The sequence below is a fragment of the Anoplophora glabripennis genome, unplaced genomic scaffold (assembly GCF_000390285.2).
Source record: "Anoplophora glabripennis isolate ALB-LARVAE unplaced genomic scaffold, Agla_2.0 scaffold1, whole genome shotgun sequence".
Lineage (NCBI taxonomy): Eukaryota > Metazoa > Arthropoda > Insecta > Coleoptera > Cerambycidae > Anoplophora > Anoplophora glabripennis.
The window spans coordinates 2,181,931-2,199,793 of NW_019417028.1; the positions used below are offsets into that span (position 1 = coordinate 2,181,931).

At 35.3% G+C, this 17,863-nt stretch overlaps 1 protein-coding gene and 1 long non-coding RNA gene across 2 annotated transcripts in view; one reads left to right on the forward strand and one right to left on the reverse strand.

Moving 5' to 3' along the window:
* Positions 1-17,863, forward strand: part of LOC108910991 — an 82,182-nt gene that overhangs the window by 18,375 nt on the left and 45,944 nt on the right. The gene's annotated exons all lie outside the window — the stretch shown is intronic.
* LOC108910349 (protein unc-13 homolog B) overlaps positions 1-17,863 on the reverse strand; it is a 465,101-nt gene that overhangs the window by 10,762 nt on the left and 436,476 nt on the right. Inside the window, exons 19-25 of the mRNA XM_018715183.1 lie at positions 14,075-14,216; positions 10,150-10,276; positions 9,741-10,060; positions 3,855-4,005; positions 2,483-2,935; positions 1,427-1,708; positions 1,008-1,229 (exon numbers count right to left, since the gene is read on the reverse strand). Of these exons, the coding sequence (XP_018570699.1) occupies positions 1,008-1,229; positions 1,427-1,708; positions 2,483-2,935; positions 3,855-4,005; positions 9,741-10,060; positions 10,150-10,276; positions 14,075-14,216 (1,697 nt within the window). The remainder of the gene's footprint in view (positions 1-1,007; positions 1,230-1,426; positions 1,709-2,482; positions 2,936-3,854; positions 4,006-9,740; positions 10,061-10,149; positions 10,277-14,074; positions 14,217-17,863) is intronic.

Below are 17,863 nucleotides of genomic sequence, written 5' to 3' on the forward strand. Positions count from 1 at the left end.
GCAACGATCGTGGGTTTCTCTGCCATGCTCTTTCCCCACAGGAGCTCTAGGTGAGCCTGGCACTCTCATTTTATGTTAAATGGTTGTTAATGTTTTTGTTGTTCATTCTATTTGTCACATGTTTAATTTGAGGACTGTTGTACGTAAATAATAAAGTTAGGTGCATTTACTCTGCTTTTGTTTTATAAAATTAAACCATACTTCCCCTCTTTAAAGTTAGTAGCCAGCGCCTTCCGGTCAATTAAAAATAGATGTATTCAACGTAGGTATTCCTTATGACGATCACATATTCTTGGCCACAACTACGTTTATTTATTTTTTTTCGATAGAACCCGGGGTTGTTATACTGCAACATATGCTTAAAATGTTCACCACCATTTTCGATGCACGCAAGACACCTACGAATCCAATTTTCGCGCACTCGCTGGAAAACACCTCAAGAAAAGGAAATAGTGCTACGCAAAAAACACTCAGATACGGTCTAATTCCAGATACCGACTACATTGCGTATAGCTGGACAGCTTAGTAGCTCGTCTTATCCGCCGCGCCTTTGTCACATTGCTCGATATGAATTTTATCAAATTTTAAATTTATTACAACGCTAATAATTTTAATAAAGAAGTTAAAAAATGTGAAAGACATTGTATTTTATGATATTCTATGCACGCAGTTATGTCAATATTCCTTAATTAATCGAACTTTTGTACATCAAGTTGGAGATTTTGAAATTTTTTTTTCTCGGAAATGATTGAATTTAGGACCCATGTCATATACGATTTTTTTTGTTTATTTTAATGTGCTGTATTGTCTATTAAAAATAAGGCAGTCAAACTTCTAACACCCTGTATAAATAATTTAAGTACGTGCGGTATTTGGCAAGAAAATTTCACTTCAAAATTGTGAATTAAATTAAAAATCAAAACTGAGATTGAATTAAAATTAAAATAGTGAAGTTATTTGCTGATTTTGTTCAATGATCTTTATCGGGAAATTAGAGATCTACTTACTATTCTCTCTTCCTTTAAGTGTTCCGGGAACTCCTTTTTAACGATGTCCGCGTAAGCTATGAGGACCTTAACTATGGTTTTGGCGAAGCGTTTCATGTACCGCTTCCAGATCTCGGGGTCGGGGCACTCCAGCTTCGACACTACGTCGAAGCACTGCGTCAGCTGCGTAAAAACATCCACAACCGAATTCGAAAACAGCGAGTGCTCACTACTCTTCTGGAACTGAAACGGGGAAAATCGATACATAGAAATAGAAGTTTAAAAATGTGTTTAAATTTAGCCATTGCGACGTCATTTAGTGCGACCCAGGCGCGATTATCGGTCGCACTAAATGACGTCACGCGGAGACCATCCGTTGAATTAATGTTTGCAAGTCGCACAAAATTTAATCCTTATAAAAAATGATACGGCAGACTTACGCCGTCCTTTTTATCTCTATTGAAGGCACCGTGTAGATATTCTAATGATACGTCATCGTTCTCGTTCAGCCACTGCATCACGAACGGTTCGAACCAGGCGGGGTACTCGGGCACCGCGCCCTTGTAGGGAGGCACGTCTTTCACGTAGTTGGTGTACAGCCATTTCACTTTGAAGTGCAGGTTCATGTAGGCTGATGACTTGCACATCCTGTGCTGCTCGTGCTCCTCCAGCGCATACTTCATGTCCACCGCGAAGAGGCTCCACATCGTCGCCGCCGACAGCTGAAAAAAGAAATTCTTTTGAAAAATCACAGATGGAGAAGTCACTTGTATCAGTGTTATTAGACAGCTTCTATTAAATGTGCTGATTGGCTTGTATTTGGAAGGCACTGCTTCTAATTCTTGACTCTTGGGTCGTCGGAAATTGTAACCTAATTTATAATTTTATAACATTGTGTCTTTAAATTCACCCAAAAGTCATTTGGCCACAAAGAAATGGAGTTAAATTTGTGTTTCTTCCTTCAGAGTCGACTCAAATCACCAGAAAAGGAGCTAATTTTGTTTTTCTACTCATACAGTCTCTTAAAGTCATAAAACCAAGGTGGTTTGGAGGGATGTTGGAGGAAGATATTTCTTCTTAGGAATTTACATTGTCTTAAAAGATCTTTAAATTGATTCAAAAGTAATTTGACCACTAAACAATCAGCAAAGAGGTAATTTTCTTGCGAAGTGTAAAGTTAAAGATGGTTTGGAAATTATTTCTGAGTTACATTCTATTTTTAGAATGTTTACTCTAAATTAACCCAAAGTATTTGAATTGACTCGAAGAATCATTTGACTACCAATCAGCAAAGATGATTTGGAATTTACTTTCGAGTTAGATGATCTCTTCTTTAAAAAGTGGACTAAATTTATTCGAGAGTTATTTGACCACCAAATAATCAGAAATGGGGTTGTTAATTCTGTGTCTCATGAATGTAAAACTAGGTGGATGAAGATGGAAACAATTTCTGAGTTAGACAAACAAGCCAATTCCATTGCAACAACTTCACTCACCTGCCCGATGTTAAGTTCTTGCGGGAACTGGTTCAACACCGGTCCGTAACTGTTCTTGTCCTCTTCTATAACCGACACTATGAGGGCGATGAGTTTGTGCCAGAAGTCTACGCTATCCAGTCTTGGTCCGTGGTCCTCCGGGTCCCTCTTCGGCTCGTTGGGATCGCTCTGGAACTCCCTGTTGTACAGCTCGTACGTGTTCTCGAAGAGGAACTGATATGTCGATCGCAAGCAGGCCTTGACGCAGTCTTTAACGACGGTACTGGCTCTGGGGGGGCTGGACAGTTCTTGCACCTTCATCCGGAAAAAGGTGATGCTGGTGAGGAGGTCGACGGTGGACTTGAGGTCCATCAGTTTGTCCGGGCTGGAGGCTGGGAAGTTGTTTCTGTACATCGAGAGGTCTATCCGGAGGGAGTTGTGGAGTTGGTCGAGCAGCTTCACGAACTTCTCTTTCTGTGGGAGGAAAAAAATTATGGCAATTATTATAAGACGTTCTAATGTTGTGGCTATTTCAACTGTTTTAATGTTCCTTAATTTCTTTTGGCAATTTGTACAGGAGTGTACAAACGAACTTACTGCAAGAAAATGGGTCGCTAACGTTTCAATAACGAGGAACACTGGCGCAACTGCTTCCTTTGCTGGAAAATTTCTCTAATTTGTCTAATTGGATTGCTGCTGCTGCAAAAATGATTTACAACGAACTAGGAACACTTCTTTGTTGTGAACGCATTGCAGTTTTATATACTTTCTTTTTTAATTAAAGTTCAGATTTCAAGAAACTTATAATGAAACAGTCGCAGTCGGTGGGACTTTGTGACTTTTATCTGATCAAATTATTACCAAAGGAGTTATGACATACTTTTAATTTCGAAGAGGATTAATATATTTATTAAATAAAAGTTTTAATATGCCGGTTGAAGTTCGCCAAGATATGCATCTGTTCTTATATTACTTTGCGCGAATTTCCTCATGAAAACTGCTGACTTACTTGGGAGAATTAAAGAGTTGTGAATAATAACTTGAACGGAAAATGTGTAACAGCAACAAACTATTCTCCTCAAAAAAGGCCTTCGCTATCTTTCAAAGTACAAGAAAGATAACTTTCTTCAGTAATGAATACAAAAAAGTATTCATTTATTTCTACAGGAACAATGATGTACTGGCCAACCGGTATATGTCTGGTGGTTCCGCTGACTAATGATGACGATTCAGTGCTGGTCAGGGTATTAGCTCGCAGAGTAGTTGGTTCTCGCGATGTCACCAGTTAAAAACATCGGTCAGTCCTGAAGATTTGTTGTCACGTCGCTGTTACACACTGTATGCCCTTATAAGGATATAATTGTATCATAATTGGTGTCAAACGAATTCTTACCCCGAAATTGGAGGCAGCAAATCTGTCACTAGCTGATACAGCCGACGATGCCGTGGTGTGTGCGTAGTAAGCGTTTATATTTGCCAGTAACATGCTCATAACGGCTGGTACCCCGGGGCAAAGGTACTTTGTGGAGAGACAGTGGAAATGTCTGAAAAAAAAAAAGATTTTGTTACACAGAATTTAGATAGATTGCACATAATATTTGTTTATACAGGGTAGCCCATCGAAAACGTACCGCAAGGCATTACAGGGTAGTAGTAATTTCGGCAAAATCCAAAAACAGGTAAAGTTTGCTTCTGAGGGGGACAACTTTTGGCGCAAAAAGCATAGTAAAATCTTCAACCCCCTAAGTAGGGGTGCCATTCCCCAAATTTTTTTAAATGGGAATGGGGCTCAAGTGGGGGGTCATTAGAAAGGGCTTTTAATTCTCTATACATCGATTCTTACTTTTTGAAAATCGATCCATTATTTTAGAAAATATGCAGCTTTGAAAATACGAACAATATTTTTGACGAGAAATGCGAAAATCGATTTAATTTTACTTCAAAACTTACGGTATTAGCTTGGTAAATTCCTTCAAAAGAATTCGCTGTTTTTTTTTTTCTGATTTGCGAATTCTTTAGCCTGATTTTGGTGAGCAAAAAATTGTCCGCTTTTTGTTTCGTATTTAGATAGGCCACAAGAAGTTGCTAGATAACTGTCTTGTGACTTGTAGTTGAAGAGTACCAATACTGCCGAGTCTTTTAAATTGATTAATTATGGTGTACTCAATTCCAGAAAGAGTAGAAATTATTGAGCTTTTTTTCAAAAACAATGAATGCGGAAATCGGGTCGCCGAACTGTTCAACCAACGGCATCCTGAGAAACATGCGTCTGGAAAAATTGTTCGCGAATTGGTGGCCAAATTTCGCGAAACTGGCTCCGTTCATAACAAAAAGAGGCAGGTTGAAAATCCGGTACTAAATGAACCTACGGAAATAGCGGTATTGGGGCAAGTGGCAATGGATAGTACGCTGAGTACAATGCAATTGGCTACTGCGACAGGAGTGAGTCGTACAAGTGTCCAACGAATATTAAAAAAATACAAATTCCATCCTTATAAGATTCGGCTAGTGCAAGAGCTAAATGAAGACGATTTTGATCGTCGTTTGCAATTTTGCGAAATAATGACTGAACGAGCGATAAACGATAATTTCCTCTTTAATGTGTGTTTTTCGGACGAGTGTACGTTCTTCTTGAATGGTTTAGTGAATCGCCATAATTGTCGTTACTGGGCTGATACCAATCCAAGGATTTTCCATGAGACACACTCCCAACACCCCCAGAAGTTGAATGTATGGGCAGGTATTTTTGGAAATTCCATTGTAGGTCCTTTTTTCCTTCCTGGAAATTTGACAGGCGATATGTACTTGGATTTACTACAAAATGTCATCGACCCAGCTCTAACAAATATCATAGAGGACGACCCTGCTTACAATGAACACGAACTGATTTTCCAGCAAGACGGAGCTCCTCCACATTACTCGCTCAATGTGCGCAATTACCTAAATGAGACGTTTCCAGGACGCTGGATAGGACGAAGAGGTGCAATTGAGTGGCCCCCTCGGTCACCCGACTTAAATCCTTTAGATTTCTTTCTCTGGGGGCACATTAAAAGCAAAGTTTACAGCACTCCACCTGATACCTTGGAAGATCTGCGAGGACGAATCATTAATGTATGTCGCGAAGTAACACCGCAAGTGCTCCAGAATGTTCGACAACGGTTTGAAGACAACCTGTATCATTGTATGCAAGTTGGCGGACAACATTTTCAGCATTTACTTGACTAATACCGTAAGTTTTGAAGTAAAATTAAATCGATTTTCGCATTTCTCGTCAAAAATATTGTTCGTATTTTCAAAGCTGCATATTTTCTAAAATAATGAATCGATTTTCAAAAAGTAAGAATCGATGTATAGAGAATTAAAAGCCCTTTCTAATGACCCCCCACTTGAGCCCCATTCCCATTTGAAAAAATTTAGGGAATAGCACCCCCACTTAGGGGGTTGAAGATTTTGGTATGCTTTTTGAGCCAAAAGTTGTCCCCCTCAGAAACAAATTTGACCTGTCATTGGATTTTGCCGAAAAGTTCTTTACTACCCCGTAATGCCTTGCGGTACGTTTTCGATGGGCTACCCTGTATAAGTAAAAAAGTTTCGATTAATTTTCCAGTCAGTTAGAATAATTTAAGAGTTTGAGTTTTAAAAATAAATTGATTTTGCTGTTTCAAAACTGAATAACTGCAACCGTTAGCGAAATTCAGAGCTATCTAAGGTATATACACGGATATATGCCATGAAATCGACATCCATCTTTATTAATAGATTCCCATAATTTCGTGTGAACAACGTCAAAGATAAATTAGACCGTTCAAAGTCATCATATATCACTGCAAATGCAGGAAAAGTAAAATACAGACCTACATGTGTCGCCCGTTGATAAATGAGCGAGTTTAAATACCGAATCGCGTCGAAATCCGATAGTCGTAATTCTTTCAGAAGTCCGCTTTCTGTATTTTTCAGCGATCGGGGACGTTTCGGCGCTATTTCATATTTCGTTATTGATGTGTTTTTAAAAGTTACGTCCGCTTTATCCATCACCAAAAATGTATTTTTCCTTTTTCTACCTTCTCTTTTATTTAGCGAAAAGTTAAAAGTTTCTCGTAGCTTTTCCCGCTTACTCTCGTTACGTTTAAAGTATAATTCAAAATAAATGCTTTTCTTTTCTAAACGGTGAAACCAAGATTTGTAATAACGAATTTACTCATTCTCCTGAGTGCTTTTACTTTTTACCAAATTTCTCTAAAACCGTTTCATATATCTTAAGAGTAAAGAAACAACGAGCTTTATAAAAACAGAAATTAAAGAAATGGGTATGGACTAGAAGGTAAAATAATTAAAGGTAACGAGCGTTCAAATAAAAACGTGGTCAAGTTGGTTCTGAAAATTTGGACGTAGGGCGTAGCGTATAGCAAATGAACTTAAACGTCATCTGTCAAAGCGCTATATCGCCGCTATCAATTTGAATATTTTCGTTTTAAAAAGCGTTTAAAATGGTGTTTTCTCAAGAACAAAAAGTGTTTATTGTTATCACGATTATTCTTTAAAATAAAGTTATATAGTCATTAACGTTATTGAAACTGACAGCTGCTATACAGCTCGTTGAGTTGGTCACTATAAGCTACTCCCTACGTCCAATGTGTCAGAGCCAACTTCGACCACGTTTTTATTTGAACGCTCGTTACATTATATTGATCTTAACGAAATTTTTACTGAAAATTAATTTGATTCTAGGTTGGGAAGTTCGAAAATAGCTTGAAGTCCCATACTTGGCCACCGCGATCTCCGGATCTTACCTGTTCAATGGGAAAGCCTAATGCAAAAAGAGTGAATTCCCGAGCGGCTTTAGCCCGACCCTGGGACTATTTATATCGCCGTTTTGCACATCTTACTTTGTTAGTTGTAAAGTGCAACTTAATATCGATTTTTTGAAATTGTTTTGATGTTTCTTTGGATCATTAGAACCTATATCTACGATACTAACTTAGTTAACACCTGAAGCAACAAATTCATGGTCAATCGAATCCGCCTTTAGCACATGTGTTGGTCATTGGATCGACCGTCTTTTCAATAAATTTCATCAACATATATTGCTTTTTGTAGTAATAATGAGCAAATTTCGAAAACTGTTTTTTCCGCGTTAGACCTTTATTTTACAGTTACCAAAGTGGTGAAATATAACTTTAGATACGTTAAATTTTAAGTAATTTAATTGCCTACATCTTAAATAACTAATTTTCCTATTAGATCAGGGCGGATCTGCTTTGAGGTCGATGTGAGAGGGGGCAAGAAATTTTTTTCTGGATTATCTTTACAATTCAAATAAAAGTGTAGATCCCTAGATCTGGGCGAGGTCCGGAACATTTTCAAAATTGCAAAAATGTTCAAATAATTTTAAAAAATAGGTATCTATTTTATCTGAGTTTTTTACTTATATCTTGGAACCTATGCATTTTGGAAGAATATTGAAGAGGAAAAAAAGTTTTAAAATTGAATTTTACACAATATGCTGCAAATTAAAAATATTTAAATTTATTTCCGTTGTTGCAAAGTAGCAATAATTGATGAAAAAAAAGGCAAAAAAATCAAGGTTTTGCTGCTCCGAGGGCATCCTAATTTTGGTAAAAATTTTTTATAATATAATAAAACAACACACCAAATTTCATTAAAATCGATTCGATAGTTTTCGCAAAATAATTTGAAAATTTTTTTCTAATTTTCAAAATTTTGCACAACCTCTAATAAAGCATATAGATACTTAAAAAATTTTTTTCACATAGAAAAGACCACTCAACCTTTCAAATGGTTTTTGAAAAATTGAAATCGTTTGATTAGGACGACCACAGTAAATTTTTAAAGTTAACTCTTTTTTTAATTTTTAAACAATTAAATTACATCTAACAATTTGCAATTTAGTTTTTTTCAAAAATTATAATTTTAAAGTACTATTTTTTCTTAATTTTATCTGTATTTAACAAAAAAAAAATCCAAATAATTTTTTTTATTTTAATTTGTTTGAACAAAATCATTTAAATAATTGTAATAATTATAACTAAATACATTCATTTTCAGAATGTTGAAATATATACGTTATATACAAATTTTTTCATTGAAAAAATGCAATAGCATAGGGTAAAATATACAGTAGGTATATTTAATGCATAAATAATAAACTTTGTTTATAACAAAATATGTGCAAATTAGACAGGCATTACGATATTCGAATTCCTTGGCTCGCGAGACATCGGATTAAAAAAAGATTGAAATTGGTCCATTAGAAGCCGAGATAATGCAATTTTTTTCGTACCTTCGCATTTTGAACCTCCGAATTCAGTCTCGGAGCGGAAACCCCCTCCCCCACCTTTTCCGCTGATTTATCTATGTTGCCGATAACTTATGATACGAAAATTTGTTCCAGCTTAGAACTCGGAAAAACGAAGGCACTGGATCAAAGATTATTGATAAATTGTTTATAAATTAACGGTAAATGCCGATAATCTTTGACCGCTTATATCTCGAGAACCAATAAACGGAATTTAACTTTTTTTTTAAGAAGCGTCTTTCCTTTAAAATTATAATTTTTGAAATAAACTAAATTGCAGTTTGATAAATGTAATCCAATTGTTTAAAAATAAAAAAAGAGTGTTAATTATAGAAACTTTCTGTGGCCGTCCTAATCAACCGATTTCAATTTTTCATCCATTTGAAAGGTTGACCGGTCTTTTCTATGTGAAAAAATGTTCAAGTATCGGGATGCTTTATTTGAGGCTGTGCAACATTTTGAAAATTCGAAATTTTTTTTAGCAAAATTTTCAAAAAAATATTTTGCGGAACCTATCTAACCGATTTTAATGAAATTTGTTGTGTTGTTATATTATACTCAAAAGTTTACCAAAATTAGAATCCCCTCGGAGCAATTAAAATATTTAAAAAAGATATCCGAAAAAACTGGATTATTTTACCTTTTTTCATCAATTATTGCAATTTTGCAACAACGGCAATAAATTTAAACATTTTTAATTTACAGTATATTGTGCAAAATTCAATTCTAACACTTTTTTTCCTCTTCAATATCCCTCCAAAATGCATAGGTTCCAAGATATAAGTAAAAAACTCGGATAAAATAGGTATTTTTTTAAATTTTTTAAACATTTTTGCAATTTTGAAAATGTTCCGGACCTCGCCCAGATCTAAGGATCTACACTTTTATCATGCGAGTTGTACTGAAGGTATTCCAGAAAAAATCGTTGAGACTAAACGAACAAAACTGGATAAGTGAACTTACGTCATAGCTTGATAAATGGACTCTATCCCGTATCGCATGGCGAACTCGTCAACTATCTCCTCCGCCGCTTCGTCAAAGTACACCTTCCACGCGTCATCCCCTTTCGCCTGCGGCAAGCTAACCACCCCGTTGTTCTGCTCGCAGAGATAGTGGAAGAGATTCTCGTGCAGGCAGGTGTATTGAACGTGATACGGCGCCACCTTTTCTTCACCCTTGATTTCCACAGATATGTGCAGTCGTATGGCGCCGGATACGGCTGATTTGTCGGTTCTTTTCTCCAGGTTGTACCAGACGTCCATCTCGCCTGACAGTGTGCGTACCTGGTGAAAAAATATATGAATTCAATGTCAATAAATACAATTTTTTATTTCGTACACCCCGTGACTTGCAAGCTATTTCGTACGCTTACCTCTATAATAGTTTGACCTAAGAAGTCGTCCGATTCTCTGGTCAGTTTTTGTCGGAGTTTACTTTTTAAGTCGTTATCCTCGTCCCAAACTCGAACTTTTATCCTGTCCGACGAGTTGTGGCACTCACTGGAATAAAAAAATAGATTGGTGAGGCGCAAAAACAAGGGCAGGGTTTTGGGATTGTTTTTCATTTTTTATGAGAAGAACGGCAAAGCAGAGAAAACAAATTATGGATAATATGATTGGTTCAATTAGAGATTATACTAGAAAAATCGGTTAGATTCGCATGTTGAGAAAGTTAAACTGTTAATAAATATTTCTGTTTCTTGTCCTAGAAATATAGATTGATTGGAGACCAGTTTTAGTAACGAATTAGCTTGTTTTCCTGCTGTTTAAACAATATTCGTCGCCTTAAGAAGAAATAACATGTGGGTACTCTTACCTTAAGAATACTAAGTTTAATTTAAATTAACGTTTAAAATACTAATAAATTTTTACTCACTGGTGCCAAGTATTTTGTTATGATAAAGAATTGCATTTTCAAGCTAATAAAGTAGGAGTACATGAAAATAACAATACCACTTCAAAGGAATAAATATTAGATTACTTTCCAGCTTTCTAGAATAAAACTGATACTTTCAGTGCAGTCGAATTTATAATCAAAACTTACTCACTTATGTAACGAGCGTTCAAATAAAAACGTGGTCGAAGTTGGCTCTGACACATTGGACGTAGGGAGTAGCTTATAGCGACCAACTTAACCTCATTTCTCAACGAGCTGTATAGCAGCTGTCAGTTTCAATAACGTTAATGACTATATAACTTTATTTTAAAGAATAATCGTGATAACAATAACAAACAATTAAAGGAGCTGCGGAAAGTGTCCCCCTCCTTGTTATAACAATAAATTAAAGCAGCTGCTGAAAGTGTCCCCCTCCTTGTTCCAAGCACTTTTCACACCTGTTCCTCAAAGAATTAAAGACATTTTCTAAGATGCTCGGGGTATTGTTAATTTCACGAATCTTGTCTATAAGTCGAGCCTGCAGATGGTTTAAATCAGGAATAGGCAGTTCAAAAATAGTGTTTTTAAGGTAAGGCCACAAAAAGAAATCACACGGCGTAATATCACATGACCTCGGTGGAAATTCATGTTCAGCATTGAGACTTATTAGTCGATTTTGGAAAACTTCCCTCAACATATTCATCGTCTCGCCTGCCGTATGTGCCCTTGCGCCATCTTGTTGAAAGTAAAAGTTTGTAATTTCGTTTTCTTCCAGCTGGTTAACAAAAGGAGCGATAATTTCTTCTCTATACCTTTGCGCAGTAAGAGTACCATTAAAAAAAATAGGTCCATAAATCCTCCTTCGATTGAGAGCACACCAAACTCCAATTTTTTGAGCGTGTAGAGGGCCCTCGACAAAAAAGTTATCTGGTTTTTCAGAAGACCACATTCTCATATTCTGTGAGTTTACGTAACCACTTAAATGAAACCAGGCTTCATCAGAAAAAAAGGTGATATTATGAAGTTCACCGTAGTTGTTTAAAAACCATTCACAAAATACAGCCCGTCGCGGAAAATCAACTTCATGAAGTTCTTGCTGACAAGTTAAACGATAGGAGAACAAACGCAAATCTTTTTTTAACACTGTGTGGCAGGTACCGACTGATACTCCCACCATTTGTGATAAAACACGTACAGAAGTTCTTGGCGCATTTTCCATTATTTGTTGGACATTTTCTTTTAATTCTTCAGTCCGCTTTTTAGGTCGGCCGCTTCCTTCTTTTCTTGTTACACTGCCCGTTTCACGAAAAACATTAACACAACGCTGAACTGCACTTTGAAAAATTTTGTACTCAACAACGCCGGGAAATTGATTTTGAAATTCTATGAAACATTCCTCAATAGAATACTTCCATATTCCATCAATCTTGCGTCCATTTCTAAAGTAGGACTCTATGATAAACACTTTTTGTTCTTGAGAAAACACCATTTTAAACGCTTTTTAAAACGAAAATATTCAAATTGATAGCGGCGATATAGCGCTTTGACAGATGACGTTTAAGTTCATTTGCTATACGCTACGCCCTACGTCCAAATTTTCAGAACCAACTTGACCACGTTTTTATTTGAACGCTCGTTATTATAAAAGTAAGAAATAAAGTGTGATTTTCAGTTCCATCTACCTTTATTCCTATTTTATTGTTCAAAAGCTACTGTTGACAGTGCTAACAGTATCAGACATCTGATGTTGGGGCATTTTAAAAGCCCCCAGATACAGTTTGCGAGACCACCACATAAGCATGTGATGATCCGACTGACCTTAAGATCCCCCAGATCTGATCGTGTCAAACGGACACCGGATTCGGATTCAGCAACCCCAAAAACATACAGATATATGGATTTACTTTGTCGACAATTGATTCTATACATTTTACCTTGAACTGACCTTCAACCAGAGCTAATCGGGTCAAACGGTTCTAGAATTCGGATACAGCGACCCCAAAAACGTATAGATACGTTGGTTTACATTGCTGGCAATTGATTCCCTACATTTGACCTTGAACTGACCTTAACGCAGACCTGATCGGGTCAAACGGACCCCGGATTCGGATTCACCGACCCAAAAAACGTGTAGATTGTAGGTTTACTTTGTTGGCAATTGATTTTCTACATTTGACCTTGAACTGACCTTTAACCAGAGCTAATCGGGTCAAACGGACCTCAAATTCGGATTCAGCGATTCCAAAAACGTAGAGATACATTTGTTTACATTGCTGGGAATTGATTCCCTACATTTGACCTTGAACTGACCTTAATGCAGCCCTGATCGGGTCACACGGACACCAGATTCGGATTCACTGACCCCAAAAACATGTAGATATGTAGGTTCACTTTGTTGGCAATTGATTCAATAAATTTGACCTTGAACTGACCTTCAACCAGAGTTAATCGGGTCAAACGGACTCCGAATTCGGATTCAGCGATCCCAAAATACATTGGTTTACTTTGCTGGCAATTGATTTTCTACACTTGACCTTGAACTACCCTTAACGCTCGATTCTCTACATTTGACCTTGAACTGACCTTCAATCATAGCTAATCGGGTCAAACGAACACCGGATTCGGATTCAACGACCCCAAAAACGTGTAGCTACCATGGTCTTTAGGACCCTCCACTTTTTTTTGTGGGGCTCTGTATTTTTTATTAGAAATCAGCAGTTTAAAAAAGTTAGGTGTAGACGTTTCTCTTTTTTTTTCCAAATACAAATCGGATGCGGTTGGCTATTGCTAAAAGTAAATGCATAACTGTTCTGTATCTAATGCTATTGTGATATACATGGTGTCAAGAAGTGTTAAAAAATTCTGAACCGCAACTAAACTAACAATCGTGAGCAGAATTAACAACATTTTTTAGCTTATTCTCTCCCTTTAGTATAAAAAGAGTGGAATTCAACATTTAATTCGTCACATTGACTGAGTACTCAACGAAATTTGCTTACTATTTCAAATCCTGGAGAAAGTTCCATAATGATTTAATTAAATTTAATAAACGTCACTCTGCTTGTTATGTTAACAGGGCCCTTCTTGCTGTCTATGCAGAATGAAATACTGCTTAAGCTGATTCATCGAATTGAATGCCACAATTATGAAATTGTGCTTAATTTCCACAATAAATCGCACAGATTTTTTAGAATAAACTGAGACTTATTAAAGGGAAATTAATTTGACGTGAGTTTTTTCTAGCAGAACCTATTCATTTTCAACAGTAGCTTTGTCAATTAATTACAATGGTCTTCTTTAATTGCCATTCAAACCAAAATAATCTATATTTCTGTACAACGAATCATCATAAACGTCTTTCATTAGCAACTTACATAATCTTGATACCTTTAGAGGAATTAAAAAATTGGCAAAATACATACAAGTAGAATTTTTCGTCCCACACCGGATTCAGTTCTTGCGGCATGGTCCTTGTGCGCTTCTTCACTTTCCCCACTTGCACGGTGACGTAGGGATCAGACGTCCCGCTCTTGTCCTTAGCGATGAGTCCTTGTGCGGATTTCACTGGAAATTCGTGAAAAATCATGACACCCTCGTTTGGGAAACGATACACGGTTTGCTAAGAGGACAAATCGGTCGTCCTTTATCTTCCTGAAGTAACCAAAAATTGATAGGAAATGGTAAAAAAAGAATTCTCCTTGAGGATCAAAACGGAAGATAAAGGACACCGACGTACAAGCGTGGTGTGTTAAAAAGAACATTGTTTAGGAGCTTCCTTACGGTTTGTTTTAAACAATAAATCTTACTTACAAGCAAGGTAGTGTGGAACTATTTAGGTTATAAACATTTATTAGACATGCTTTATAGTTTTTATACAGAAGACAAGACCTCACACATGCTGGAGAAAGTTTTTGTAGACACGCCACACATAAGCAACACAAAAGACGAGCACATTTTTAGTGTTTTATCATTTTGACATTGGGTTGTGTAGTGTGCAACACCAAATTTGGTAGAATAGTAGTTTTAGTGAAGCCTTCCAAGAGACATACACTGTCTAGTTGTGTCCATAACATCACAACATATTTTGGATTTTTAAAGTTGTCTCTAGTTCTTTTCTAAAGTTTTGTAAATGACACCTTATAAAGTATTATTCAATTTGAAAATAAACCTATATTTAATATAATAATATTGCATATCAATACCAAATAACATTAAAATTAATATTTTATTTTTTATAACTTTTTAACTTTGTCTACAAATCCTAAAAACTTTTGTAAGTTTCTATAAGAATTACAGTTTGCGATTTCAATTATTTTTTGCTTGAATAAAAAGCTCTTACGTTAACCAGACTATATGCAACGCATTGTAGAGGTGCAGAAATGTTGGAAAAATTTCCGGGAGAAATGCAACAAGAGAGATTTGCATGAACGTTGGTTATTTTGGTGTACGGGGGGGTGTCCTTTTTTCGAGACACACCATCGGGATCTTTTTTGTCTTTTTTCTACACTTATCGTAGAGAAATTTGACCTTTATTTTCATTTTCAAGTTATCGAAGAAAAACTGAAACATTTTGATTTTCGTTTTGATTATTGTAATCGAAAACGAAAAGAGTAAACAATGTTAAGGCAATTTTGTGTAGAATTTTTATGTGTATTGTATTTTGCATTTTGAATGATATGGTTTGCTTTTTTGTTAGTATTTTGAAGACAACACATTCAAAAATAGATTTAACCAAAATTTTCAGAGTTGAATTAAATTTTCATTGACAATATTATTAAAGTTCAGAAATAACAGATGCAATATTCACATTAAACAAAGCTAGATGTTCTTCAAACCAATAATTTTGACGTATATCTATATACTCTTCTTCCTTGCATTTTGATTTATCAAAATTTTGAAATTATCAGTGGAAATATAATCGAATTGTCGAAATTTCGTTTAAAGTAATAGTTAATTGTTTTGTTGTCAAAGCACTTTTTGTAAAAATGGATATTTTGGTCATTGATGAAAACAAAATATTACATGACAATCGTCATAATCCGAAAAATGCGCTCAATTAAAAAATGCGAATACCAAATATGGTTCCAACAAGAAAAACAAAAGCTGCATGCTCGAATTTCCCACGTAAAATTGTTTGAGTTTAAGGAACCTACCACAAAAATTTAAAACAAAAACAAATTTTCAGTTTTTAGTTAACTTTGTATCTCTTAAGATAACTGAACTCCCAAGGTGCGGTTCAAAAAAGGGGCACTGTACACAGTTAAATGCTTTAATAATTTTGAAATGCGGATAAATTAAGTATGATTACTTAAATATATCGTTTATAATATGCACATAAAAACATTTTTATGCCCTAAGAGAGTCCTTAGGTTAATTTTGACTTTTTGACTAAATATGAAGTGAAAAGTTATGTGTTTGCTGGTCGTAATATCGCCATATACTTAAAACCATTCGCTATTCTAGAGAATAACTTTGGAATATTTATTTATAACATGATTTTTAATTCAGACAAGGATTAAACAACAAAATAAAAAGAACATTGTCACTAAAACTACTAGTCTGTATAGGTGGGTTACTTACAAATTATATCTGTACATATTTACAGTATTACCACAGACAATCGTCGCGGGAGCTGTTGATTTTTTTTTTTTTAAGAAAAAGCTGTGTACTGCAATTTTGATAAATGTTGCAACGGTGACAAAACGGCGTGATTCGTTGTGCCGGTAATTTTTCCAAATTTTAAACTGCAAGGTACTTTTGATATTCACACTATGAGGATATTTCTAAAATTAATATTTAGAAGGGGATAAGGATAAATGGGCAATAATAAAATTAAATAGTGCAATATTGAAATGTTATAATAATAATAAATAATAATAATAAACTAATGCAAAAAATTAAAGGGTCAAAAGAATTTCCGATTTTTTCCGTGATTTTTGACAGATTGTATTTATGTAAAAAATGGTCGTATCGGGAATTAAAAAAAAGCATTTCGAAGCTCTAAGATTCTAATTTTTAGATCTTTCGGTGGAAATTATTTAGGAGCTACGGTTATCTTGCAATTCTAAGAAATAGCTCACGGATTTGGAAAAAAATTTTCAGCTAAGCCATTGCATGGACCAGATAGCTTGTTTATTCAGCTTCAATTTCCTTTTTTTTTAAATTTAGATACGACCATTTTTCATCGACATATAGGACTTTTAATGGAAAAGGATCATTTTGTCTTCAATTATCGATATCTCGGCGACAAATGGTGGTACAGAGAATTGAAGGGCAGTTTCGAAAACTGGAATAAATTTCCTATAATATGCTGCTTCAACTTTTCGGATTTTTTTTTTTTCATCTTTTACACGATCTTTAAAAAACAGGGAAAAAAGGGGTACCTAATTTATGGTTTTTTGTAAAATTGACGGCTAAATTAGAAATAGTCACGAAATGACTAATGTTAAGCAATGCTTTTACAGTTCGATATACCCAGAAGAACCCTGTGAAGTTTCATTTCGACCTAGCTAATCATCAATTTAAACGTTATTTGCGGTAAAAATGAGAGAAAACTTCAACAATTTTTTTTTTCATTTTAATCATGATTATGAAGTGTTTAAGCTCAAAAAACGCGACCCTTTAATTTTTTTCAAAAGTTTGACTGTTTAAAACAAAGAAACGGTTTGCTAGATCGAGATGAAACTTCACAGGGTTTTTCTGGGTATATCGGACTGTAAAAATCATTAGTCATTTCGTGAATATTTCTAATTAAGCCGTAAATTTTCTAAAAAACCATAAATTACCATTTTTTCCCTGTTTTTTAAAGATCGTGTAAAAGATTAAAAAAAAAAATGTTCCGAAAAGTTGCGGCAGCATATTATAGGAAAGTTTTCGTAACTGCTCTTCAATTCTCCGTACGACCATTTGTCGCCAAAATATCGATGTTTGAAGACAAAAGGATCCTTTTCCATTAAAAGTCCGATATTTTCATGAAAAATGCTCGCATCGAAATTAAAAAAAAGGAAATTGAAGCTAAATAAACAAGTTATCTGGTCCATGCAATGCCTTAACTGACAAAAATTTTTCCAAGTCCGTGGAAATTTTTTTGTGGCGCTATTTCTTAGAATTGTATGATAATCGTAGCTCCTAAAAAATTTCGACTGAAAGATCTAAAAACTAGAATCGTAGAGATTCAAACTGCTTTTTTTTTAATTCCTGATACAACCATT